Raw genomic sequence first — 27,054 nt, forward strand, 5'->3', positions numbered from 1 at the left:
ATGCGAGAGAGTACCTATGTAAGGGCGCTGGTCTCCCAGATTTTGTGTAGCGGAAACAGCCAGCGGTAATAATCCACTGCCATGAGGGCACAACTGGTTATAATCATCTGGAAAACACAAATTGGATTCATTAGTGAGAGAGAAGATGAAAAAAAGGCACATATTACAACATGCATTATCGGCCTCTTGTCGTACCTCTTCCTGGGACAGGACAGGCGTGGATCTCGCAGTTGTCCCCCCAGCCGGCCCCCACCGTGCAGCAGCACTCCTGCTTGGTGGTGTTGCGAGACAAGACGTTGTCGCAGAAGTTGGCATCATTCAGGTTATAGTAACACTCTTTCCTCTCCTCGTCTGAGGGAGCGGACGGAGGGACTCGAGCAGCGGGAGTCGTGTCCATATCAGCTGTAGATGAACAAAAAGGAAGCGTTTCTTTAGGACAGGGAGGTCAGAGGTCATGATTAGCTACCACCTGTGGAGGTGGTTTGGTAATTCAGGAGGGCAAATTGATAGAACAGTTTGAACTCAAATCTCCTCATTGAGGTGTTACAATAGATGCTTCACTGCAGTAGTACATCATCATGCAGTAACAGCATCGAGTGCGTCCTCATGCCTCCAGCAGGTAGTGCGTTACCCTCGCCTGCCACTGCTGAGCCTGCTCATTTGTCCGACGGCGTTGGCTCAGGCATTTCGCCCTTAAGCTGCAGGCTTAGCCAAATGGAAACACTGGCATGTGAGTCAACACACCATTCACTCTCACATGATTGATTAACACACGTCAAAAGCAAACAGCGGAATGTGGCAAAAAGGTACACAAAGGCATAGCTGGGGTTTAGTGCCCAGGCAGAAGAAAAAACATCCCCGCCGAGGGCGCGCCGCTTAATAATGTAAATACGCCCAACTCGTGTACACATACGCCTATCAAGCCGGAGACGTGATGGTGTTTCCATGACTCAAAAAGACCTTTTCTGTCATTCTGAAATTGCAATACGTTGCATATCTGCAACCTCTGCACTTAGAATCGTTTTAGCACAGAAGAGAGCAATGTGTCTTTAGCACTAATTGCCAATAGCTACACCTTATCCCTGTTTGTCTTGGTGAGGAAAAAGGTTTACAGTAACTAGGCCCTCAGGGTATTTACTTGGCTCTACTGGAGGAGTTACTTCATCATTCCTTCGAGGGATTAGACTAATAGAAATTTTTGCAGGCAACCCACCCAACCATAACCCCAGCCTATAAAACAAATGGAAACAGCCAGGTCAAGAGACGTGGAGTAAGTCATGTCCACCTCGTCGCCCTTGTTTGGATAATGAGAGACGGCTCATTAAATCCGGGAAAACTCCGTCTCCCAATGATGGGATGGAGAATTAAGTCCCGTGGGTCACTGTGAGTGCTAGTCCTGCTCCATTACCCAGGGAGCGGCACTGGCTGGTGATGGGATCAAATTCCTCATTGTCGTTGGGGCAGATGCACAGGAAGCTGCCATCGAAGTTCTCACACAGGGCCTCCCCGCACAGCGCCAAGCTCATCTCGCACTCGTTCACGTCTGAGAAAGACAGGAGAGGAGGGCGTGAGGTGGAACCAGGCACGTACGCACAGGCATGTGCTCAACAAGGTCATAGCAAGGTCACACAAAACCATCATTATCATCTCTTTCTTGGAGTAATTCATATCAGACAGCAAATAATGAATTCAAGTGCAGTATAGATTCATACATTTCGTTGTAGTGATTGATTCCCTATTAAATCTACACTTCTTTGTATACTCTAAATTTGTGCATTGACAGATCCTTTATCTGAATGGTTGTTATCAGATTTTTGAACAAATCAGTTCATCTCTCTTTACTCAAAATGTTGAAAGTTGTTAAAATTTGCTTAGTAAAAGTGACAAAAAAGTATTTGCAGTCTCACATAATAATTAAAAAATAAGTCTGGTGATATTCTATATTTTTCGCATTTTCAATAAATCCCAAGAAAAGTCCAAAACCAAGAACGCGTTAGTCCATCTCTCAATACTTTCCAACCTTCATACTCTATTTGTGGATCTCAACGTTCCCAATGAAGATATAAATATTTCAAAATGGGTCACAGATATACACTATACTTTCATTTCCAAAAAAGGCTAAATCTTTTTTTTTTCAAACATCTGGGCGGGGTAGTTTTTAGCAAACATTATTCAAACAGGTGTAAATGGAGCATTTGTTGGGAACTATTTTCAGACGCGGATGTATACACATTTGGTGCTCTAATGATTTTAACACTGACTACGTTTACATGCACAAAATATTTAGTTTTTTTTGCCCTTAATCCAAAAAAAGACAATATTCCTTCTAAACTGTTTACGTGGCTTATGAAAATGAATATTCCACTAATAATCCCGTGTACATGCAGCCGTGCATACTCTACTATTAACGTTACTGGTGGCGGATTAGTTCGACCTTGTGAACGCAGCCTCCCTCTTTCATTCCTTAAACCAGCTTCTTGAAAAGGTCGAAAAACCTGCTGATATCCAAGTCTTTCATAATGTTTAAAAGTAGGTGTGATTCTCCTTCCGACCAGAAATGTGGGCTTTTCTTTTGGGCATGCATCTCTGCAAAGTGTTGGCTAGTTGGTTTGTGTACAACACACAGAGCTGTCTGTAAACGGGCAAGAGGCCGTGTGTCAAAAATTGCTGTAAAAACCCCGAGTGAGATGCATATTCTGAATACCCTGTATACATGTTCCTAAAAGCTGAATGATATCGGCATATCGACATGTCTTAATCGGAAAATGCTCCATTCAGAATAAGGCCTAATTCAGAATATCCAAATGGAATATGCCGTTTACATGACCCCTATCTAATTTGGAATAATAGTGGAATATTAGTGTGCATGTAAACGTAGTAAATGTAGCTCTATGGCCCAGAGGAATAAGTTGCATCAGGCTTTGGCTACACAGACAATACTTGTTAGTTTGATTAATTCATTGTTGGTTTTGGTGTTCTCATAGGTCTTTTAGAAAAACATAAAAGTATCACCACGCTTATCTTTTAAGCTGTAATGTGCAATGAATATTAACTGAAGAGCAGTTACAGACCGACACATTTGCTCATGTCTTCTGGCGGGTTGGTGTAGCCCTGGTCACACTGGCAGCGGAAGGATCCGTCTGTGTTCTCGCAGAAGCCGTGGTTCCCACAGATGGTTTCATTGACGCACTCATCAATATCTGCGGGGCGAGATGTGAGCACAACATTAATATTTACAACGCCACTCTGCTGCGCGACACACTTTCTATACTCCTCTGTAAACACGGCGCTACCTTTTCCAAAATAAACATCCCTGCCACTGCGACCTCACAACAATAACAACAGAAATCACCGCCATCATAACATGCCAGTAACGGTGTACAGATGAGACGATTCGTCATAAGGGGTTTTCAAACTTTGATGTTTGTAAATCAATTCAGGGAGACTTTCTCTCTCTGCATCAACACAGTAATGAGTGAGTGTGGTTGCGGGATCTGGAAAACTGGATGTTCTTTGGTTGTGTCAGTGGAGTGAGAAGTGACACTTAGGTCACTGGGATGTTGGCGAAGTGGAAGAGGCACGGAGGAGTTTACAGCATGCAGCCAGCATTCAGCAGAACACTTTACAAGCAGTTGGAGAAAGATGGCTGAGATTTTCAGGTTTGGCACGAAAGGATTCTGAGCATAGGACTTGATTTTAGACCTAAATCTGGCAGACGGCAGCCTACAGTAGTTCGTTGTTTTCATGGCAATAAATCATATTAAAACAAGCTTAATAAAACCAGTGGAGAGACTACATGCTATGTGTCAGTGTGTGAGATAAAGACATGGAAGCTGAGGACCATGTAACAGCACTGCTGGTTCCCTACCGCTCGCTGTTTAAGGCAACATTTGTTAGCAATTTCTTATTTCTTGGCGTCTCAAGTACAGCAGAGAGGCCAGAGACTGATACTGCGGGAGGGCAAGTCTGATTATAATTGTTTAAGAAAAAAAACTATTTAGTCACGTGAATTTATTCTCTGGTCAATGTTAACATCTTAAATCTGTTTCAGGGTCACATAACCACCATTTATCCGTTTTTCAGTTCTGCTGAATTGTTCATTTTACTGAGTGTTTACTTGTTCAGATCATAAACGTCGATACAAAACGGCCTATTAATCTCTTTCAATCTTTGGTCTGTAATTACATCTTTTGACAATAAATTTACGAGAGATTTGTTCCACAACTCATGTGAAACCACATCTTCAGTTAAGAAATAATCTATTCAGTCAGAGATGAAATGAAGTCAGTGCTTGTATATTTTCTGCAAGTCGTTAAGTTTGGGAACATTATTATTATTATTATGACAGTTGATACAAACTGCACTAATCAAATTAGCGGACACACCACTGTGTCTGATTTATTAGAAGCAGTTTTTGTTGACTTTTTAGTTTCATAACAACCCTCCATGACCATTCCATTCAAAGTTTCCATGACTAACAGCAACTCCACTGGAGTTTGAGAAAAACAGGGTGAAAAAATGCAGACGATATAATCGCAACAACTAAACAGTCTCATAAACTTGCAACGGCTCATTCTGGATAAGTCTGCCCCTAACATCAGTTAGGACAGAAAGTCAAATCCAGTGGCACCCTTTATGGAGTGCAAAGCACAGTCATTCACATATTGTCTAAACCAGTTTTATTTAGCCTGTGAGTACTCATAAAGGCTGTATCAACTGGAGAAAGTAGGCCAGAGAAACCACAAGCTATTTGATTTGAACAGTGTGCTTGGCCAGGGCTCTGTCTTCCTCTCCAGCACAGGCAACTACTTTGTCAGGCTCGCTGGGGGACAAGTCCTCTGTCAGTCTTCCTGTCCTGACTTGGCCACTTGTCTAACATGCCTCTGGGGTCAGAGACAGGGGCTCCCACAAGCTAATAAAACTGCCGAGACAAAATTGCCTTTGTCGTTTGTAAAACCTTTGACTATAAAATGCTGAGAAGCATTGCTAGAATAGACGCGTGGGCTCAAATGGCTGGGATGATAGAGGGAGAATCCATGGACGCATACTGAAAACCGCCAACCCGTTAGATTTGCATCTTGCAGCTGAGGATCGGGATGCCAAACCGGTGTAGAAGTGGCGAACATTTTTGGATACTACACAATATTACAAGTAATTGAAAAATACATTTTGAAGACGAATGTTCCCACAGCATAAGGTGAAAAGTATCATATATCAGTCTGAGGAACGTTTCCTCGAGTGTGAAGAGCTTAAGTGGAGTTTGGAATGACGGCGGCCGCCAGCTGGGAGGTCTGTGTAGGAAGGCGATGAAAGCTCCCCGCTAATATATAAAATAATCAGTGTCTGCAGGCAGATTTTCATTCATGTGTAACATGGAACAAAATCTGTTGCAAACCACATGTTGTGATGAGATGCAATCAAAGCCTCATCCCGGGGAGGAATGAGAGCATCGGGACCAAAACAATGTTAATGGCCTTTGTTTTTTCTGTGTATCTGACTTTGATGGAGTTTGAGTGGCCGCATTTACTTGACCAGCCGTTTAGATCCGCCTTCCACAAGCATGGAGTCAGCTTGCTGATCACACCACTAATGGTTTATGGGAAAAAATGAATAATACAAAATGAGATAACTCCACCAAGAGCTAGTCTCACACCAGCAGCAACGTGGGGTTGCCTTTCTTAGGCTTTCCATGTAATAATCAGTTACGTCAGGACGCATGCAGAGCTGTAAATTGCCCAGAGGGAAGAAGTGAGGCAGCGGAGAGGGTGAGGAGTTCAGCTGAGGTGGGAGGAGCTGAGGTGGCACCTATCCTAATGGTCTGACCCGGGAGGACCTGCTTCCTGGATCTGGTGATGCTGCGGTTAGGGGGTTGGGAGGGTTAATGGCGTGGGTCTCTGTGCCATGTGTTAATCTGGAGCACATGGTGGCAGGCAACAATATTATAGGAATCGGTGACTGTTGGCTCACCCTCCGCAGCCCACACTTCTCCCATATTCTCCGGGCAACCCCTTGTCTGATTGGACCCATATGCAGAGGTTATTTCACACGCGACTGGGCAAGGTATTTGTTCTCAGGGAAGCATGTTTGTGCACTTTATCTGACATTACATCTACAACCTGTCTTGGGTTAACTAAAGCGGAGGTCAAGCTGTCATATCACGTGTGTACGTCTAAGAAAAAAACATCATCATACTTCTGCATAGCAGCATGATCACACACACATGGTAAAGTCTTCAGATTTCTATACGTTTAAAGGGGTGGGAGGTTGGCAAGAGTGTGACCACAGACAATTTCCGCCCTTGGGTAAAGCCTTATTAAAGACAAGGCATAGCTCGGGGGAATTTATGAGCATGATGGTGAATTAAAGCTAAAAAACAATGAGTGAAGGAGCCGTGTGTACAGCATCACAGCAGAATTACACTGCACAGTTCCAGCTGACGCGCGGCTGTGGAAAAAACCCTGTTTTCCCCTTTTGTATTATGGCCTCTAAATCTAAATGAGCGCCGCGAGCCGAGCCAAAGACAACCGCTGCCCCTTCGAAGGCCGGTGAGTAAAAATAAAACGCCCCTCGCAGAAACTGCAAATTACAGTGTCTGGCCTCTTCTTAAATATTTGATGATTTTTACAAGCAGACAAAAATGCCGCGGAGTAATTGAGCTCTCTCCCTGGACTTTTATTGGGGTGACGGCAGCATCTCCCACAATTTGCAGTCGTGAGGTGAAACAAGCCGCTATTGTGTGCAGCAGCCGTGGGCTTCTGAGGGGTGAGAGGGCTTGGTTCTCAGACTGGGGTTGTGAGTCGATGCCGAGCCGTACAAGTGTTTCTTGTGGCGTCTAGTGAAAACACCAACAGCTCGTGTCACAACATAATATCGGGGGAAAGCGGGCACCTCTACGGAGGAGTCAAACTGGGAGTTTAGGGGGACAATGTGAAGCTTTTTCAATCAGGTCCCATCTACAAATTCTATCATGCTCTACAGGACATGTCAGGAAAGAAACTGTGTAATTCACAGCACATAACATGGCACTGATTTGAACCTATATGAGCAGCTCAGCAGTGTTTTGACTCTGACACTAGGAGGAACGGAGGTCAGCAGCTGGTTTCAATCTGCCCTTATCACACTGCAGGCCCCGCCACTCTTCAGCTGGTGCCAGACAGGCAACACCATAAAGTGCAGCGAGGAGGCAGCCACACGTAGCCGGGGCTCAGGGTGATGGAGGGGGCGGAGGTCTGATCTGTCACTGATCAGCATATTCTCCCCTGATCTCCATCTGTTGATAGTCCAATAAAAAGTCAGGGTCATGAGAATATGTGCACTCCGAGTGCATCCCTACAACGGTTACAGTCTCTGGTTCTCCTTCTCTAACACAAACACACAAGCGGGGATGCAAAAACCCACACTTAACCACATGCACGCACACACTCGCACTCGCATACGCACACAATCGCCCGCAAACACCCACAGCCTCCATCTGCAGTCCAACACATCATTCCATTCGGATGCTCTCAGGCTGCTTTCCCCGCCGCGCCTGTCACTCTCCGGTGACTGTTTGGATTCTGTCTTGATACGAGGAAAATATTTGGCCTTTTGTATTTGTCTCTCGTATTCCTCATAAACCAGACTTGTTGTTTTATGGTGCTATGAGAGCAACAAAGATGAGCAATGCTGTGCTACAAAATAAAGAGTTATAAACTCAAATGGTTGTGCAACAAACCACATTAATATGTGAAGCCCAAGGTGTATAATCCTGCCAGTAAACACAGAAAGCTTCATGTATTCTGGTGGTCATGGAGATGTGACTGTTGTTGTTGGCCAGCAGTGGACCCAGATGTAGCATAAGTACGAACTTAGCCAGTCAACCCAGGTGACTGGGCTCCTCCACAGGGGAGAAAAAGAGGTAAAGGCCCGGACAATCTTATCCCCTCTCAAAAAGGAGGTGATCAGGTTCCACCGTGTGTCTCTGCCAGACCATTAGCTCCGTTGTCCGGAGGATGAGACCATTATCAGCTGCTGGCCTCACACACCGCCTCCAATGACAGTGCACTCCTCTTTCTAAAGTGCCCCAATTTCAGGGCCCACTTCTCCTCATCTCCCCCATGGCCTCTTGTGCAGGAAGACCTCGAGTACCTGATAGCTTTTTGATTCACATCAGCCTCTTTGTGTCTGCGTGCCAAACAGATATCATTATCTATGCACAGAGGGACAGTCCTGAAGAGTATGCAGAGTTGATTTGAGGCTACGCTCTCCTCTATCTTTAACTATAATGGTGAACGGTACAAAAATAGGAAAGTTTATACAATGCATACATCTTTTGCTTCAGTCTAAAGCCTCAAAATCTGCCTGTTTTTTCTTAACTTAATTGTGTGTGCTAGTCTTTTAACTATACGCGGTTTGACCACTCACCGCAGTCTGTGGCGTCCTCTCCCTCGAGGCCAGGCTGGCAGCCCATGAAGCACCGGTAGGAGCCGATGGTGTTTTCGCAGCGCCAGGTACCACACACTGAGCTCCCAAACTCCTTGCACTCATTCTGGTCTGTACAGTGAAAGAGACAGATGTTGGTTAGTATCTGACAAACAGAGGCACAAACGCAACCACATGTGCAATCAGACACTAACACAGACGCACGTACACACTCGCATTCCCCCCACTGCTCCGCTGCTTCCAGTGTAATGGCTGTGCAGCAGGAGTCGGCCAGGAGGCCTGTGGTGTGGCTGTCCTCAGTAAACGCAGCAGGCAACAGGAATGGCCAAGAACAATATTATCACAGCAACCAAAGAACTTGTGAAGGAGCTAAAGGGAGACGTTCCAGAGGGAGAAACACCTCCTGCTCACAATGGGGTCATTCATGCTTCCCTCAGGGGAGAGGGAGTTCAGGGCTCCAGCCACGTAATCCAGGCACCCCTCACTCCTGAGACCATGGAGGAAAGCCTCTAAGGCAGGCTTGGACACTTTCACTGGAGCCCCAGTCCCCACTGCCTATAGATAATCAATCATAGCCAACTGTGCTATAGCGGGTACGCTTAAGTCTAAATGTAGCGTGACGATCAAACCGCTAATGCTGACATGTTGGTTTACTCGGAGAGTAGAGAGCTCAGTGCAGAGTTGGGGGTCAACATACACAACAGAACATCACGAGGGCGTTTCATTCTGTCTTACCTTCGCAGTCGGCCGTGTCAGCGTTGTACTTGAAGCCAGCCTCACACAAGCACATGAAAGAGCCGTCGGTGTTGAGACACTCGCCCCGGACACACACATTGTCTTTACTGCATTCATCCTCGTCTAAGGCAGAGAGAAGGGGGGAAAGAAAAGCCGACACATTAAGAGAGATAATTGGAGAAAGGGCGGATCTCAAGATTAGTTACATATTGATTATCACTAAATATCCCCTGTCTTTGTTGAGTCCACGGGGAACGCCGCTCCTTTTCATAAGTATCGCACAAAGAATGTGTAATCAAGCGCTTGTCTGAGCACAAGACGCATTGGCCATTTGGAGCACTTAACAGTATACTGGCAAACAGGAAACAAAACATCTACCCCAGCTTCTCAGGCTGAGAACATTTCCCTCCGACTAAAAATTAATAACGAATGCGACATGCTTGATTAGCTGTAGATTGGTGGATAATTGCGGCATTACAACATAACTTGTAAGGCGGTAAAAGGTGGGGGGAGGCAAGAAAGCGGGGGGAAAATTCATCGCTGGGGAAAAGGCCGTCCTCCTTTCCCAACCTTTGATAATCAGATGAATCTTTCAGAGACGACAAGGCAAACACACGTTCGTAAAGATAGGGGGAAAAAAAACAATATCCCAGACTATAAGTAAACACATAAATATGCTGTGACTGGATAGTTTTGGAGTTAATTCAAGGACTTCAAAGCCTGTATTGAAAGGCCCGGCAAGGTCATGGCACAACCTGTTGATTTGGATTAAATTTTGATGTGTTTCAGTCTGCTGTCAGTACTTTATTACGTTATGTTCTGTTTTCGCTGAAAGACTGGCCTGGTCAAGGCCAAGCATCATTTTGGCCTCACCTGACTAGTAAACCCATCGTTCATTCCCATAAACTCACATACCCCCATCCTCCCTTCTCCTCCCACTGCAGGCTCATGTCAGAGGGGTCTGGCTTTCATTGTGTCAGCACTGTACACACAATGGCGGGCTGCAAGAAAATATACGACAACTGCTGATTTATAGGATAATTAGAGCCCTATATTTGTTGTGGAGGGCAGCCAAAGTACCTGATGCAGGCTGGGCCAGAGTCTGTGTACGATATTGAAGGCACTCCGAGGCCAAAGCTTCAGGAGAAGAATGTCCCTGTTCAAGGACTGAATCTTGTCCTCTACTGTAAGTCAACCTTGCACGTTAAAGGACCAATGCCAACATCTTGCAGGGGCCTTGACCATCCAAACCTACCTGCTTTACATCACGACAGGATATTTCACCGCCAGACATCCCGCCGTTTACTTAACTTCACCTCTTACTGTACTTGCGAGACACACCAGAAATAACACTGATCCAATGCTGACATCCTAGCCAAAGTTATTTCATGTATTTTGACAGCAAATGCTCTGGTTTATTGAAAAGAAAAGCCCTCCTTTGCTGATGATCACACTACATTTTTTCCCCCATCGCTGTGACCACTGGGTCACTGGGTGCGGCTGGAATAACATCAAACCGAAGTCCGAGCGGAGAGCGAGCTGAGACAGTTGATGAGGCCACGGCCCATTACACAGAAAGGCCGGCGTGAGCACCCATGCCAAGGGTCCCAGGCCTGGTCTCAGCACCCAGAGCAGTGTGCTGAGGATACTGTCTGTCACCCTGCCTGCACTGACTGAAGAAACGTGTGCAAGCCAACAAGGTTACTGTAAAATGACTTGAGTAATATGGGCTAAAAATCATTACTACATTATAACCAACTCTCTCCAATTTTGCCTCACCCAATTACACAAAGCCTATTAAATCATCAGAAAAAATAATTTCACATTGCTGTTACTGCTCTTGCAGAAGTGTGTTACTGTACCTTGGCAGCCGGTCCCTCCGTTGATGGTGGTATATCCATCAGGACAGAGGCACGTGTAGGAGCCCTTAGTGTTCAGGCAGTCTCCTTCTCCGCAGATCCCCACGATGGTTAAACACTCATTGATATCTGTCACAAATACACACACACACAGCTGTGTCAAGATGCCAACATGAGGCAAGCTACAAGAAGCAGTTAACCACTAATGGTATATTTTAAGTGTTAGATGACTCAGAGTCTATGTGAGTGTGTGTGTGTGTGTGTGTATACCTCTGCAGGACGTCCCATCAACCATCTCCAGACCAACGGGACAGAAGCAGCTATAGGAGCCGATGGTGTTGGTGCACTGGCCTCCCACACACAGGCTGGGTTCCTCGCATTCATTCACATCTGCATTGACACACACACACAAAGATGTCATCAGTATGACACATTCACACCAGCTGTAAATCACTGGGTCTCACTTCAAAATTGCCCAAGTTCTGTCATTTGGATGACGAGTCTCCAGACCACAGTGATCATGTCAGAAAAGTCATGCATCACCATCAGCAAGTAATGACTTATTCTCACTACAGTGGGCCACACTGTGCTGGAACAGATGACGGATGTGAAAATCATGAATTTTAGTGACCACAGTGAACCACCCACTGCGCCGTTACCTTCGCATGAGAGCCCGTTGGGTGCCACCGTGAAGCCTGGGTCACAGGTCATGCAGGAGAAGGAGCCCTCTGTGTTGGTGCAAACACCCGTGGGGCACACACCTGGGTCCTGGCACTCGTCAATGTCTAAGGACAAGAAGAAATGATCGCTCACTGTCTTATCTGTTAAAAAATGATGTGTGTGTGTGTGTGTGTGTGTGTGTGTGTGTGTGTGGCTCAGCCTACCATACAGTAAGCAAAGCCCTCTTTATTAGATCGCACTGACAGTGTTTTATTAAAAAGGGTGGAGAGATAAGTATGCAGGACGGTCATCGAATCCAAAACAGCAAGCTATTACAGGTGGCGCATAATTACTGTATCTACAAACAGTCACTGGCTCGCTGTTATGTGATCATTGGAAATTCCTCGAGCCGGCACAGATTGTATTTCTTACCGAGGAAATAGTGCGGGCCATTGTTAAGCGACCGAGACGGCTCCGTTTTGCCTTTGGGTGAACAGAGCGAGTTCACCAGGGCGAGCTTGCTGCGGTACGTGGAAGGCAGGGGAGGGGAGTGGTTGACTTCATTTCAAATTAAGCCCTTAATATTTTCCATGGCATCAGACACATCCATTAAAATCCTATCAGAGGCCGACTTGGACTCGGGCTTGTTTTGTAAAACTTTTTCCCAGCGCAAAGACACATATCAGTAGGGGATCTTCCTTTTGGGCTACATCCACGCTTCCATTTGAAAACACACCGCAGTATATATGACTAACTGAGGCTAATGTTTGAATCCATTTAAACAGTCATTCCTTTTATGCTTCCCATGAAGTCATGACAGATCTAACCACCCTGGATTCGTCAAAGCAGCCGTTTCACTGCATTGATGTCATAAATCACGTCATGACAAATTACTGAGCACCGTTAAGATTTTCTGTAATCATGTTCTGGGTCTAATGTGTTGCTTTTTGACTATAACTTTGGTACAATGTTTACAATAGTGACAGCTTTAAGTGGTCTAAACAGGTAGGTAAACACAGAGGTAGTCTTACCCTCGCAGCCGTAACCATCCTCAGACAGTTGCAGGCCGGCTCCGCAGCTCCTGCAGGTGTAGGATCCTGGGGTGTTCAAGCACAGCTGGTCCGGGCACACGTTAGCCACCGAACACTCATCCACATCTGGACACATCAGAGCACAGATCACCATCTCTGGCTTCAAATAAATAAATGCCCGCCAGTTGTAATCAGTTAGATCGGTAATCACTGGAACTAGGAATTACATATGTCGACACCTCTATCTGTTTTAGCTGAGCTATCTGCAGAACATTCGCCTGACATCATCTTGTTTCTATTTGAGGGCTGGTTTCTCATTGTGTTGAGCAAGAGATCAGATGACGGTGCCAGAGGCGGAGGGGTCCGGGATCCAGCTATGATGTGATGTCTAGAAAGAGTATTTTGGGATTTTAGGGCTCAGATGATGGGGCTTTCGGGTCCAAGCTGTCACACCTGATGCTGTTTATATACAGCCCGAAGCAGCTGGCAGACGTGTTCAACAGAGCTGGCACATTCAACCGCAACTTTGTTGGGTATTAAGGCAAGGTCTGGCATGTTTGAGCAGAAGCTACACACACCTGTGTTCAAGTGTACAAACATAACATTCCTGCACAAACACAGCCTCACCATCGCATTGTTGTCCATCCTCAGAGACTCTGAAACCAGGCTGACAGACGATACATGTGAAGGAACCCTCTGTGTTTGTGCATGTTCCCTGGGGGCATGTAGTGGGCAGCGCACACTCATCAATATCTGACGGGAAAAAAAACACAGACTGTTAGACGTTCACTACAGGACAGGGGCGTCTCTACAGCCAAGACCCATAATCCTGATTAACGGCAAGAACCACTAACCCCACCAGTGTTAGTTCTTTCAGGCTGAATAATATACATACAGTGTTATGCAGGAGTTCATTTACAAGTGGTGTTACATAAACCAACCTTCACAAAGCTCCCCGTCATACGATACTCTGTACCCTGAAGGGCAGTTCTCACAGGTGTAAGAGCCTTCAGAGTTTAGACAGATCCCGTTGGCACAGGTAGACAGGGACTGGCACTCGTCAACATCTGGGTGAAACACCAGCACAGACATGCATGATCACTATAAAGACTGAATCATGTGGAGGGAATTCAGTTGCAAAAGAGTTTTCAGCAGTGAGCTGACAAACTGCCCAGATGTGTTGAGTAAGTCTTCAACAGTCGTAATGGTTCGTACTGAATGAGGAGCTGGAGATTGAGTTTACCTTCACACCTCTGCCGGTCTTGAGACACTCTGTAGCCGGCCTTACATCTGGTGCAGGTGTAGGATCCCTCCGTGTTGGCACACACCCCGCCGAGACACAAGTCCCCCTGGGCACACTCATTCACATCTGGAAACACAAAACACCAAATTCACCACAACTGGGGCAGACAAATCATCACCATCTAGCAGTGCTTTGTCGAAAACTAGTGAAAATCATTAAACAGCTGATTTCATACCTTCGCATCTCAGTCCGTCAGCAGACGGTCCAAACCCAGGCCTGCAGCTCTGGCAAGTGTAAGAACCTGCAGTGTTGATGCAAATTCCCGCTGGGCACGCATTACCAGTTGCGCACTCGTTGACATCTAACAAAAAGAAACAATTTGCAGACATTATGCTGCTATCGAGAGAGCTCCACAAGCTGAGAAGTATGCGGTGATGAGTTACGCCCAACAGCTCTAGATAATCCTTTGCAGACCTTCGCAGGCTTCGCCGTCTGAGGTGACTTGGTAACCATGGTTACAGGTGCATTTGTGGGTGCCGTCCAGATTGACACAGCGGCCGTGGAGACAAACTCCAGGGAGCGCACACTCATCCACATCTGGAGGGATGATACAGAGGGGAGAAAAAGGGGGCCTCATAAAATAAAGACAACCGCTAACTCTTTGTTGCCTTTTTTATATAGCTTCAATGGTGCCGCAAGGCTTCTGTAGTAGCACTGTGGAGAACTATTCACTGAGCTGTTGGGACGTTAATAATGCCCGACTGACCTTCTGACTGACAGTTACCTTGGCAAACGTTGTCCGGTGAGAGTTTGTATCCTTGGAAACAGTTGCACCTATAGGAGCCCTCGGTGTTGACACACCTACCACGACCGCACGCTGTTTGGTTCAAGCACTCGTTTACATCTGAGGACAGAAGAAGTCAGGAGAGGACACAACATATTTGAGAACAAGTACACTGCATGATTAAAGGGTCAGTTCACCCAAATTTAAAGTCTCACTTACTCTACCGGTAATGGTATCCAGACATGCAGATTATTATTTTTCAGATATCAACCTCTGAGATTTCTGCCACCAGCCCAATACAATGAAAGTAAATGGAAATTTCAGTTGTGTTGCTCACAGCTTTGAAAAAATTATATCTTATACATCTTTCCCATTATGTACCAGTTACTCTGAAAACATAATCCAGAGAAATCTCTGTTAGCTTTCTTGGAGACTATTTCTGTGGTAGAAAGTAGTTCCAATGAAGTCTTCATAGTAAAAAAAAAACATTGCCGTTGACTTTTCTAAGTGTAATTTCTCAATGTTGTAAAAGTAACAAACGTTTCTCTCTATTATATACAGAAAAACAAAGAACAAAATGCTCAAAACCTAAGCACATAAAACCCAAACTCTGTGGTAGGTAAGGAAATGTGTTATTTTTGTAATTTGGGTGTATCGACCGTTTAACGTAACATAAAATTAAGGGACAATTGGGCAGTTGCAGCAGGAAACAACACTAAGATACAGAAAATAAAAACACAAGACGTTTTTACAAAATAACGATTGTATCAGTAATGGGGAAACAATTACAGCATAATTAGTCTGACTGCAAAACAGCAGTCATTACAATTACATCAGTTCCCAAACCTCATTCATGAAGGCCTTTTACTATTTGCAGCAGTAGCTGTCTTTTCCACTTCGTGAGTCAGAACAGTTAACCCAGGATTGTATTTGTGGAAAACCTAATGCAGAAATGATGCTTTATAGTGGAATTAATCAAGTGTTAACAATGGTAATTATTCAGTTTGGGTGAAAGTGTGCGGTCTGATTAATTGAGTGCAAGAGACAGAGACATTAAAAGAGAAAGAGGAAGAGAAAGGAGGGAGAGGAAGGAAAAGTATTTGTCTGCAAAGGAGGCTGTGATAGAGATGCTGAAACAGAGAGCTCACACAGTGAAAACACTGCGAGAGAGTCACAGACTGGGTTTTGTTTGCCTAGCGGTGGGCACTGCCAGACGTCTGTCAGTATGGCCCGATGCTTTGTTTCTGCAATCATCCGGCATCTCTCAGGCCTCCGCGATAAGCCCTGACAGGGGAATGGAGCTGTTTTCTCTATCACACCAGCAATTAGGCTTATCCACGATTTGGCCAATTGGGCCCAAACCACTGCGCTACCGTCAATTGACTGAGGCAAACACTGGAAATCCGGCGCTCAGGTTTTATATGACTCTCACAGCGGCAGACATATACTGTGGGCCTGTTAGCGCTGCCTGGGTGGATGTTCAGAGTTAAAATATTTACCTCCAACGTCATCCCTCATTTAAAGGGTTCCTCTTCAGTTGCTATTTATACACCACCAGATTTACACAGAATGAATAACATTAGTAGACTCACAAACAGAAAATAGCTGAAGTGGTGTTTTCTTTGGAGGCAAGAACATCACAAACCTTTAAACAAGGGCATGGGTCGTCCGACTCGCTGAGAAATCGATTAAAAAGAACTCCAAATTACCACCTAAGTTAATTTCCACATTTTCCATCCTCATTCTGTCTTTCAGCTTTTTCACATTTCTGGAATACTCACTCCAGGAGCTTAGGTTTCCAAACAAATTAGAGGGGGTGCAAGGTCACAGAGAGGGGATGTGGTAAGTAAAACCAGTCGGGCTCTTATGTAACAGGGCCACTTTCAGGTTGGGAGCGTGCTCGCTTAAACATAACACACACCAAATGGAGTTTGTTGGCCATTTGTGTATTCAAATCTAATAACCCGCAGTAAGAGTTTTACAGCGCACCGCAGACAAAACTATGGGTGAGTGAGAGAATTTATTTGCGTGTCGGGACCTCTTCACAGCGGGGAATTGACCCCTTGACCTTCTCATACATCTCCTGTGACTGCTCGGTCCTCTCACCTAGCCCAGCAGCGGTAATAAAGCCTCCGCTGGGCCCAACAGTTCAGTGGCCAGAGCTCTCCAACAATAATATGCTGTTTGTTCAAGGCTGTGGCCAAGAGAAAATATTTGGACTCCCCCAAATTGAAGTATTATAAACAATCTTTTTACGGGGGCCAGTGATATCAAAAGATCAGCAATAACACGGTGAATGTGTTTAAACAATATTGGGGATATGCAGAGGCTGCTGGATGGAGGAGTTGACGTATCATATGTGGAAACGCTGAATGGGGAGAGAGGGTGGAGGGTTGTGTTCGGCCGCCACAATATAGCCATCATCACTGTGGTTTTGGGCTGTCGTGTGGGCCCAGTAGAGGTCCACACTTAACATAAAAAATCTAATATAAAGTCTTTTGAAGCATGAAATACAATCTATTTTATATAAATTTCATGCACATCAGCAGTCAGAGTGACCCTTTGAGCAAAAAGCCGCAATTCACTGAAACTGTACTGCATCATAAGCTGTCAGCAAGTCATTAACGGCACGGCTTGTTGCCATGGTTTTTTTTGGTGATGCCAACTGGGAGCAGCGGCTTTTGTCTACGTAAAGGTTACCTAATACAGGAAGCTTTTACAGTGTAAGAGGGAAACCCAGCTTCTTTCCATGCAGCGGTCGGAAACACCCTGAGGAGTTTGGGTAGCGGTGGTAATGCTGCTGCTATGACGGGGTGTGGGGTTGCCTTACCCACACATCTTTCATCCACAGGCCTGAACCCCGGGCCGCAGGCCTGGCACTGGAAAGAGCCGAGAGTGTTGACGCAGACACCGTTGGGACAGGAGCTGGGATCTCTGCACTCATCTATATCTGCTCGGGGAGAAGGCGGGACACGAAAATAATCATTTGAATTAGTTGTTACTAAAACAATATGCGCATGCATGGAAGAAAGGGGAGTGTGAGGTCACAAATGCTAATATATACAAACACACAAGCCCTCTGTCACGAACTGAGCATAGTTTTCTTCCTGGCTTCGATTAGAGGAAAATACATGTGTTTTGTTAGCGGGCTACACATTAACTCATGGCAGCAAACAAATAGGTCTGGCTAGGATTGTGCTGTTATGTGAACTTTACGTGTGCGTAGGCGCTTGTGTGTGCGTGCATGTCACCTTCGCATTGGCCTCTCCAGGACTTGGCGTAGCCATTGTTGCATTCACAGGTGTAAGATCCTTCTGTGTTGACGCATTCGCCGTTCTGGCACTTGTTGGGCATGCTGCACTCATTTATGTCTGCCAGGTTGAATGAAGACCAAGGAGAACGGAAAAGAAAGTGACTATTGTGTTCCACGGCATTAATTAGGGCAGGATGTGTTTTAAATGAACAGCGCTGACAGACAATGACTTGAGAGTCAGAAAGCGAACAGCCGCCTGTGGTGGCTTTCATCCATTGGAAACATTATGTCTCCTGCTGTCATTTTGGGCTGTGTCTCACCTTGACAGAACTTCCTGTTCTGGGTGATCACCTGGCTGTAGCCGCTGTGGCACTGACAGGTATAGGAGCCGTAGCTGTTTATACAGCGGCCCTTCCCTTCACACGGGTCCTCGTCACACTCGTTCACATCTGCGATGGGAGACGGAGAAAGAAAGTAAAGGCAGAGGACAGAGAAAGGTGAGTACGAAAGATCGAATGCGACATTACATTGCAGTTCCAGACTGTACACTTTCCAAGCCCTGACTTTGGAGCTCCTCTGCTGCGCAGGCATTCCTCAGTGATGGGCCCGAGCCCAGCCGAGTAGAGCGGAGGCCGCGGCCAAGGCCTTCATCGTGAGGTAAGGGATCACAGCCCCGTGGCAGCTCTTTGGACGGCCTGTACGCTGTTGTCAGGCATCACGGAACAGGTCAACATAAACAAACGGATCCCTTTCATTTTTTGGCTCGCTTCATTTCTCAAGGCTTCTGTGCCGTGTAATGTTTGGTGTTGAGGACTTGCTCGCACAGAGACGATGACAGGCAGAGCCGCTGGAGCCTCTGGTGTCAGCATGTGTGGGTGTTTGAGTGTCCCACCGTTACCCCCGTCTATCTCCCTTCTCCCATCAATGCTTACCAATGCAGTTGGTCTGCAATGCGCTGAGCTTGAATCCTGGCTCGCAATGGCAGGTGTAGCCAGTCTGCACGGGAATACATTTCCCACGTCCACATATGGCCGGGGTGGAGGCACACTTGTCGATACCTAGGAAAAGCCACAGAGATGTGCACAGTCATAACTCAGAAGGCAGACGAGAATATCTTTGACCGAGGGTTACGTAACGTTACAGACACTGCATTCCACGAACACATGTTGTTTTCCATGAGAACCCTTCTTGCTGTTTTATAGGTGAGGTCTTGGATGAGAGGACAGGTTTTACAGCACTGTAGCGGTCTAACAGGTGGTATGGAGCTCTTACTAAGGGGTCGGAGAGAAGCAGGTCATGCACATTAGAGCCTGACATTAGTGTTGTTCTTGTCTTTTTCTGTCCAAATGGGCTGTGATAAAAACAGACAGTGAACTGTGTCTGGTTAAGGAGGGGAAAACTCACTACAGTATCTATAGGATTGCTGTAAATTATCTTCCCTATCACTCTTCCTTTCACTCTCTCTGTCACCAAAACACACACTTTAACCCCGTCATCCGCTCTTCCTCCCCTCCAATTTTCATAAATTTGGCCTGTGTCAACTCAGGTTAGCTTCCCCTTCCAAGAGGCACACTCAGTCTTGGTTTCTCACCCTCTGTGCAGGACGGCATCTTCAAGGCAAATTGGCTCTGAGAAAAGGGGTCAGATAAAAGCATAATACAAGCTCTCCTCAGCTTAACCCTGGGTAAGCCTGATAAAATATCTTATGAGATGTGCTGCTGTCTGCCAACGGTTGACTGAGAGCATACAAAATTAAGAGTTAAGCTCTGTGCAGCTCTTGTGCTGGTTGTCCTACATCTCCATACCCACCTGTCAATTAGGCACTGGTGATTTTAGATCCAGTGTTTCCAGAGAGCCCGGTGTTTAAGGGCACTTTCAGAAGCCAACATTTAGTCTGTTTTAACCAAACTCTGGTACGCTTTGTTTGGTAAGTTGTGAACGCAGCAATCATGCGGATCAAAACAACCGGTCCGAGACCACTCCGCTCCTTCGTACACGCCCCTCAGCAAATTAATTGTTATATTTGGTCCACTTTCATTTGTGCACTATGAAACCATAACAGTGTTAGAAGAAAAAGATCCAAAAGTATCCATTTCACTCTGATTCGGACTAGCCAAACGGACCATGGCTTGTGAAAGCGCCCTAAAACGTGTATTGTAATGTATGTTTTACCTGTGGCTGAGTCAGTGAGGGTTGTCTCCTCTGAATCTGGCCTCAGGTTGATGATGGAGGAGTCTGGAGAAGTCTCTGTGAGGAGGGATCGAGACTGGGTTGAGTGCAAACACAGCGAACCACTAACACTGTGACACATAGTAAATCCTCATTCTCTCTACAAGCTAAACGAGACACTGCTTGTTTTCCCAACCACTACTGCCTCAGCTGTCACTCACTGGGCAGCTATATAAAATGATCTACTCTTTCCTCCGGGGCTAAAAACAGTACAATAACCAAAATAAATCAAGTGGACTCATTGAAAGTAGTCAAAAGTCAGACGTTAATGTCAATGTTTTCGCTGGCGTGAGGGCAGCGCAGGATTGAGACTGCCACCGGAGTGAGCAATTTATAGAGGACACATCACGTGTGTGTGCGTGACTGAAAATTGGCTCGTGAGCTTCAAGATGCTAAATCAGCGCTGAGGCGCTTGTTGACAGTGAACCAGTAGTGTTGTATGATCTGTATGAGTGAAGCCAAGAGACAAATACCTGGATATTTCAGTGGTGAGTCAGTCACAACAGCTGGCTAGAAAACAAGCAAATAATACACGTCAAAGATTTTGGTCACATTTCATCCCCATATTCTTGATCATGGAGTGTTTCTGCTTTTGTCGTCACATTCTGCGCTAATTAGGTGTGTGCATCTACCAAAATGTGGCCTGAATAACTTATATAATCATAGCAAACCCTCTGGCTGAGATAGCTAGAGCATATCGCTCTAAGATAAACATTTCAAAAGTATGTACCAAGAGGTTGACAGGGAGAGAGAACTCACCGGGATCAGAATTTCCACATCTGCCACGAGACGGAGAGAAGAGGAAAAGTTTATCAGTAGCAATAAGTTGACATTCTGTTCGCATTAACAAGTAACACAACTGACCACAAGCAACATACACAACAGCTCATGTTCTCTTCAGGCACCTGACTCGCAGGCAGCTTTGGAGGTCTTTATTTCTAATAAAGCAAAGCTTACGGCACATTTCTCCTCTAAGCCAGACAGAGAAAAGTTGTATCAGAAAAAGTAGAGCAGACTACCGGCCAAGGAAAAATGCAAAGAGACAAGGAAATAGATATCTCTGATAATGAAGACAAAAATCCCTAAATATTTACAGAATTGTCTCCTCATATAAATCAAAATGTCGTAGCTTTGCCAATAAAGTATCTCACGAGCATTAAATCAGGAAGATACATTTACAGAAAATCCAGAGGATTTAGATGTATGGCCGATGTGGATTACTTGTGTGCATTTCTGTGATGCTCAGAGGGGTTTCACTTTGATGGATGGGGCACATGAGTACTACTCCGAATATGTTCGAGGTTGGATTAAGCATTTATTTATTTATGGAGATGAAAACATCCTGTTGATGTTTGAATTCTCATAAAAAAGCTAATCCATTTACATCCTGTAGAGAATAAAATTTTATTATGTATCACTCAGCTGCCTTGAATTGTTGGGTTGTGGTAAAAGTGAATACCAGGTTTGGATAACTCCCAAGGTCTGAGTGCGTAATAAATACAGATTAGGAGTTAAAGTTAATGTGATTAACGAAAATACTTTTTAACGGCACTAATTTCTTTAACACATAAACGCAATTTGCGATTTTTAAGTTGTAGCTAGAATGAAGATACTGGCATCATATAAATCTAGAAAACCTAATCCATTGGTACCAATGGCTAAATAACGCTCCGAACTTACGCAAGTCTTACGAGTTTCCCTTTTACAGACATATACTTTTACAGACATACACTCACCGGCCACTTTATTAGGCACACCTGTTCAATTGCTTGTTAACACAAATAGCTGATCAGCCAATCACATGGCAGCAACTCAATGCATTTAGGCATCTAGAGGTGGTGAAGACAACTTGCTGAAGTTCAAACCGAGCATCAGAATAGGGAAGAAAGGGGATTTAAGTGACTTTGAACGTGGCATGGTTGTTGGTGCCAGACGGGCTGGTCTGAGTATTTCAAAAACTGCTAATCTACTGGGATTTTCACGCACAACCATCTCTAGGGTTTACAGAGAATGGTCCGAAAAAGAGAAAATATCAAGTGAGCGGCAGTTGTGTGGACGAAAATGCCTTGTTGATGTCAGAGGTCAGAGGAGAATGGGCAGAGTGGTTCGAGATGATAGAAAGGCAACAGTAACTCAAATAACCACTTGTTACAAACAAGGTATGCAGAATACCATCTCTGAACGCACAACAGGTCGAACCTTGAAACAGATGGGCTACAGCAGCAGAAGACCACCCGGTACTAGCAAGGTGTACCTAATAAAGTGGCCGGTGAGTGTATATATACTGTATATATATACAGTATACGTCATAGTCAAGCCAACACACTGATAGCTGCTGTTGCCTGTGATTTCCAGTAATAAATATATACATATGCTTACATAAAGCAAGCATATTTGCCCACTCCCATGTTGATAACAGTGTTTAATACTTGTATAAGTAATCTCCCTGTAAGGTACATTTTGAACAGATAATAAATGTGCGATTATTCACAGCCCTAGTACTGAACATTCAGCAGCAGCCACTATTCATCTCTTTACCATTCAGACTTAACATTTACCTTAAAGTCAGCTTGGCAGAGATTTAATGTACCAAACATTTTATCCTCACCTTCCGGCTGTTTAGGTGTCTCCTCGTCTGGGTGAGAGGGATGGCTGCTGTGTGGAGTCAGAGGGTACCGTGCTTGTGGCGTCTCAGGGTACTCGGGGTATTGGGGTACGTGTGGCGTCTGTGGGTAGCTGGGGTATTGTGGCACCCATGGCTCGGAGGATGGAGGCTGAGGGAAAGTGGGGCTCTGCTCCTCCCACGACACTCCTGTGCTCTGCAGATCATCTTCCTCCAGCTGCCTGAGAGAAATCTGCACGTCAGAGCGCGAGTAGGTGTATCCATGACCAGCTGGGCAGATCTCCTTGAAATGGTCTGCAGGGTAGGAAACACATAGCAGCAAAACAATGAGCCAGAGTGTAACTGTGGCTCATATTTCTGTCTGATACTCAGAGCAATACCATAAGCCATCCGTGTAATACTGTTATCTTGAGCATGCTGTGCTTTGCTGTGTGTTGTGCTGGCAGGCCGGTGACAGCTGTCACAGAGGGCTACCAGCGAGGGGGATTTGGAAAGATTGGGGGGGGATATCTGCACAGTCAAACAGACACAGCCATGCCAGTGGGGGAAGTAGAGGATCATGTAATACTGACTGACCTTTGAACTCTTTGGTGTAAAAGCATGTGAGTGAGAGGCTAATGGAGGATTGGCTGACTGGATAAAAAGGGAGGGAGACTGCACCTCTTTGTGTCGGAGCCCAACAAACCTCAGCGATGGTGAATCCATTACAAGTGAGAAGCACCGTGTCCCCTACCTGACCTGAAACCAGCAACTCTACGCCAAAAAGAGTCTGGAATAGAGATATGAGTAATGACAGATATGTGGTCGCTGTAAATGCAGGAAACGTGGATATGATAGGCTACTGAATGATGAATTTAAAGTGGTGGGAAATGGGGCTATATATGATGAGGAGCCACATCAGAGGAACTGCAGTAAATGTGGAATGATAGTCAACGGGCTCCTGTTACCGAATCACAAGTAATGGGCCTGGCTGCTTGGTTCAGAACATGGCTCTAACAGCTTGTCAGGCCATACAAAAGCCAGCGTCCCAAAAAATCAGAGGCTGTGTGTCTGTGTACTGTGTCAGTCCAGGCTGAGCAGCACCATGGAGGTCTGTGATATCTGATCTATGACAATCCCCATGAATCACAGGCCAGTACAGACACTCCATAAAACCAGCCTGTTTCTCTCAGAGACTTTGAAGATTAGATCGCTATGGAAAAAAAAAAAAAGATGACAACTACTTCCCATGTTTCACTTGGCCAAGCTGTTTATTTCTGCTGTGAAGCTTTGCCGGTCTATTAGCGGGGTTTCTCTCTGAGGGTTGGAGTGATAACACAAGACGGACTCCCACTATTATGCAGCCTCTAAAATATGAAAACTGTTATGTTTTTCCACTCCGAACACATTTGGTTATTTTGAGCTGCTTTACAAGCCTGGCAAAGAGCAGAATGGTGACTGAGTGGTAAATACCATTGCCTTCGCTAGCACTTGCATAAGATTACATGTGACATTTCATATCTGTAAAAGTGTTTAACCCAGCAAATAGCAAGTACAGCAAAATCAGAAATGGAAGGTTTAGCTTGTAGATGGACGAGGACATAAGTATTAAACAGTGTAGTGTGTAGAGGAGAGTTGGGACACATGCAGAAGCAGTAGAGTAATTTTTGGTGGCTGTACCTGTTCCCGGTAAAGGACAGCGATCACACCCAGGGCCCCAGGCCTTGCCCACCCGGCTGCAGCAGCAGATCTGCTTGGTGATGTGTTGAGCAAGCGGCAGAGAGCATGTGCGTGCTGACACCGACCGGTAACAGAACGCCCTCTGGTCAGACACAGCCTTGTCCGCTGGGGAGAGAAGTCAATGCGTCCTTTTTAATATTCCAATCCAATACATGAGAGAATGGCCGTAACTTATGTGTTGTGATACTTACAGACACAGTGACTCCTGTCAGCGTCTAACATGAAGCCTTGTTTACACGTGCACCTGTAGCTTCCTCTGGTGTTGAGACATTCAGCGTTCTTACAGAGCCCGGGCAACAGGCACTCGTTGATGTCTGTGAAATATGCAGCACGTCAGTCATGGAGTATCTAGTCCATTCCCATTATGGAAATATCATGATGTCATGTTTTTCCCCCCGACAAGATTTTTGTTTTGAACTTACGCTAAACCCCTGAACCAAACTCGGTGCAAGTATCGATAACAGACTTGGTGTACTGCATTTCACATTGAGTATACAGAGCCTTCATGCTTGCAGACCAGCAGAGATGATGTAAGGCTTTAGAAATCATTTACACCTTGAAAGGTGTCAAAATATTGGAATAGATCATGTAGTCAAAACTACCAGCTGCTGGGAGGTGATGAGATATGGAAAATTTCAGGTTTCACAATAGTATGATGCAAGGAGGACTGATGACATGAGGGAAACATATCTAACTATTAAGCAAGGAATCTCTGTCTGTCTGTCTGTCTGTGGGTTAATGTCCTTTGCATATCTCGAGAACCATTCATCCGATCTACTTCACACTTGGCGGGTGTATTGCTGGGGACCCAAGGATGTGCAGTGTCGAATTTAGTGTAATTTGGACACGCGGCACATTCAGTATTAATAAAGTTTGAATAAACAAGCAAACAGTGGGGCTTCAGGGCTCTGCAGACGGGTTCCAGCATGTCGCCCGCTGCTGGATGCTGGATACGTTACATGGATGCTGGGTAACTAACGTCACTTCCCTGGAGTCAAGATGAGTGACCGCTAACTGGAAGCAGAATGGAACCGCTGTGCATTTCACCGGTGTGACAGTGAGTTACCGCGACTTGGGTGTGTTCCCCCGTTAGAGTGTATTTCCCAAGTGTATGACTAATAACGTAACCGCCAGTAAAATATCTCCGCTAACTAAATCCATTCTCTATTTTATAACCGCAGCGGTTATGTCAAAGCAGGCGACTTATACGGCTATTTGGAAATGAGCTCCGCTAAGTGTATTTCACCGATGTGTCTGACCGTGAGTAACAGCGACCTGGGTGTGTTTTTTCCTGTTAACCAGAGTGTATTTCACCGGTGTTTCTGACCATGAGTAGCAACGACTTGAGTCTGTGACACAACTATGTCATGGCAGGTGTATTGCTCAGGACCCAAGGAAGCTAAGTGCCGAGTGTGAAATTGTTTGTATGAGCGGTTCTCAAGAAAGCTGCAAGCAGCCACACCACAGGCCAAGCATTCGTCCCGTTCTGAACAGGCATGTTTTGAACGGGCAATGCACTAGTATAACAAATTTGATCACTGTAAAGCAGAACACCCTTCTGACTGCAAGATATAATAAACTCTCAGGGCTGTGGCGACCTTGGCTTTGAAATCTGGACAGTCACACATGGGAAATAGAAGAATGTTTTAGATTATCATCTACCTCAGCATCTTTCCTTCCCACTGTCCAATAAGATCACAGCATCCTTTGCCTACGTCAAAGAGTGTAAGTCTGAAAGAGTTTTTTCCCTCTCCGTCTGGCCTGAACTATGTGCTGGAGTCTTACAGTGGCCAGTGGAGTTTGCTTATTGCTCCAACAGCGCCTGAGTCACTAAGCCAAATGGAGGCAAGCAAGCCAGTTAATGTGCCAGCCAGGAGCATAGGGGGACATATTTCAGGCGCTTAGTCATGCGATTGCAATCACACTGGGACCAGGCAAAGTTTGTTGTTCTATCGTGTTAAACAAAGAGTACATCATTAGGTCTTTCCCATTGCTTTGACGACTGCAACCCGACAGCCTGCCACCACAGATTTTCCCAATTCTAATTAATCTGCTCTTGTTTTGTTGTTTTGCTTCCTGCTGGAAAAAGTGAGTTTATAAGGGACTGAGGCTGATAAATACTGTGGACTGAAGCTAATCCAGAGAATGCCTCAATGTTCTTTTTGTTGTTTCCTCTTTTCTATCTCTGTTTTCCTTTGTTTTTCTATGTCCCTTAGGGAGAACTGGTTCTAAAGCTGAAGCTGGCCTTATAATGCCAAAGCCTCCAGCCTCTACAGTATGTTATGCCAACGTAAACAAGTCTCTGTTAGCAAAGGCGACCTGTTTGGATGAGCAAGGATGAGGCACATACTGTGAAGACAATGAAGCAGACCACAGATGTCATGACTGCCTGTGCTCATAGACACGCTCTACAGAGCTAGGAATATTCTTGTACAGGTACTGTGGGAGCTCGGGTTTAGTTTAAGCAGCATGCTATCTGGTCAGAGTTCAGGTCAGT

General features: G+C 45.4%; 1 protein-coding gene across 1 annotated transcript in view; it reads right to left on the reverse strand.

The window, feature by feature from the left end:
- LOC119504543 (latent-transforming growth factor beta-binding protein 2-like) overlaps window positions 1-27,054 on the reverse strand; it is a 90,015-nt gene that overhangs the window by 7,893 nt on the left and 55,068 nt on the right. The window contains exons 10-35 of the mRNA XM_037796755.1: window positions 24,749-24,871; window positions 24,498-24,662; window positions 22,824-23,132; window positions 20,975-20,994; window positions 20,689-20,725; window positions 20,159-20,233; window positions 18,919-19,044; window positions 18,307-18,435; window positions 17,985-18,104; window positions 17,564-17,683; window positions 14,734-14,853; window positions 14,424-14,546; window positions 14,185-14,310; window positions 13,950-14,075; window positions 13,648-13,773; window positions 13,334-13,459; window positions 12,707-12,832; window positions 11,675-11,800; window positions 11,286-11,405; window positions 11,019-11,144; window positions 9,157-9,279; window positions 8,404-8,532; window positions 3,072-3,200; window positions 1,409-1,543; window positions 196-402; window positions 15-107 (exon numbers count right to left, since the gene is read on the reverse strand). Coding sequence (XP_037652683.1) covers window positions 15-107; window positions 196-402; window positions 1,409-1,543; window positions 3,072-3,200; window positions 8,404-8,532; window positions 9,157-9,279; window positions 11,019-11,144; window positions 11,286-11,405; window positions 11,675-11,800; window positions 12,707-12,832; window positions 13,334-13,459; window positions 13,648-13,773; window positions 13,950-14,075; window positions 14,185-14,310; window positions 14,424-14,546; window positions 14,734-14,853; window positions 17,564-17,683; window positions 17,985-18,104; window positions 18,307-18,435; window positions 18,919-19,044; window positions 20,159-20,233; window positions 20,689-20,725; window positions 20,975-20,994; window positions 22,824-23,132; window positions 24,498-24,662; window positions 24,749-24,871 — 3,285 coding nt within the window. The remainder of the gene's footprint in view (window positions 1-14; window positions 108-195; window positions 403-1,408; window positions 1,544-3,071; window positions 3,201-8,403; window positions 8,533-9,156; window positions 9,280-11,018; window positions 11,145-11,285; window positions 11,406-11,674; window positions 11,801-12,706; window positions 12,833-13,333; window positions 13,460-13,647; window positions 13,774-13,949; window positions 14,076-14,184; window positions 14,311-14,423; window positions 14,547-14,733; window positions 14,854-17,563; window positions 17,684-17,984; window positions 18,105-18,306; window positions 18,436-18,918; window positions 19,045-20,158; window positions 20,234-20,688; window positions 20,726-20,974; window positions 20,995-22,823; window positions 23,133-24,497; window positions 24,663-24,748; window positions 24,872-27,054) is intronic.

The sequence above is a fragment of the Sebastes umbrosus genome, chromosome 16 (assembly GCF_015220745.1).
Source record: "Sebastes umbrosus isolate fSebUmb1 chromosome 16, fSebUmb1.pri, whole genome shotgun sequence".
Taxonomy (NCBI): Eukaryota; Metazoa; Chordata; class Actinopteri; order Perciformes; family Sebastidae; genus Sebastes; species Sebastes umbrosus.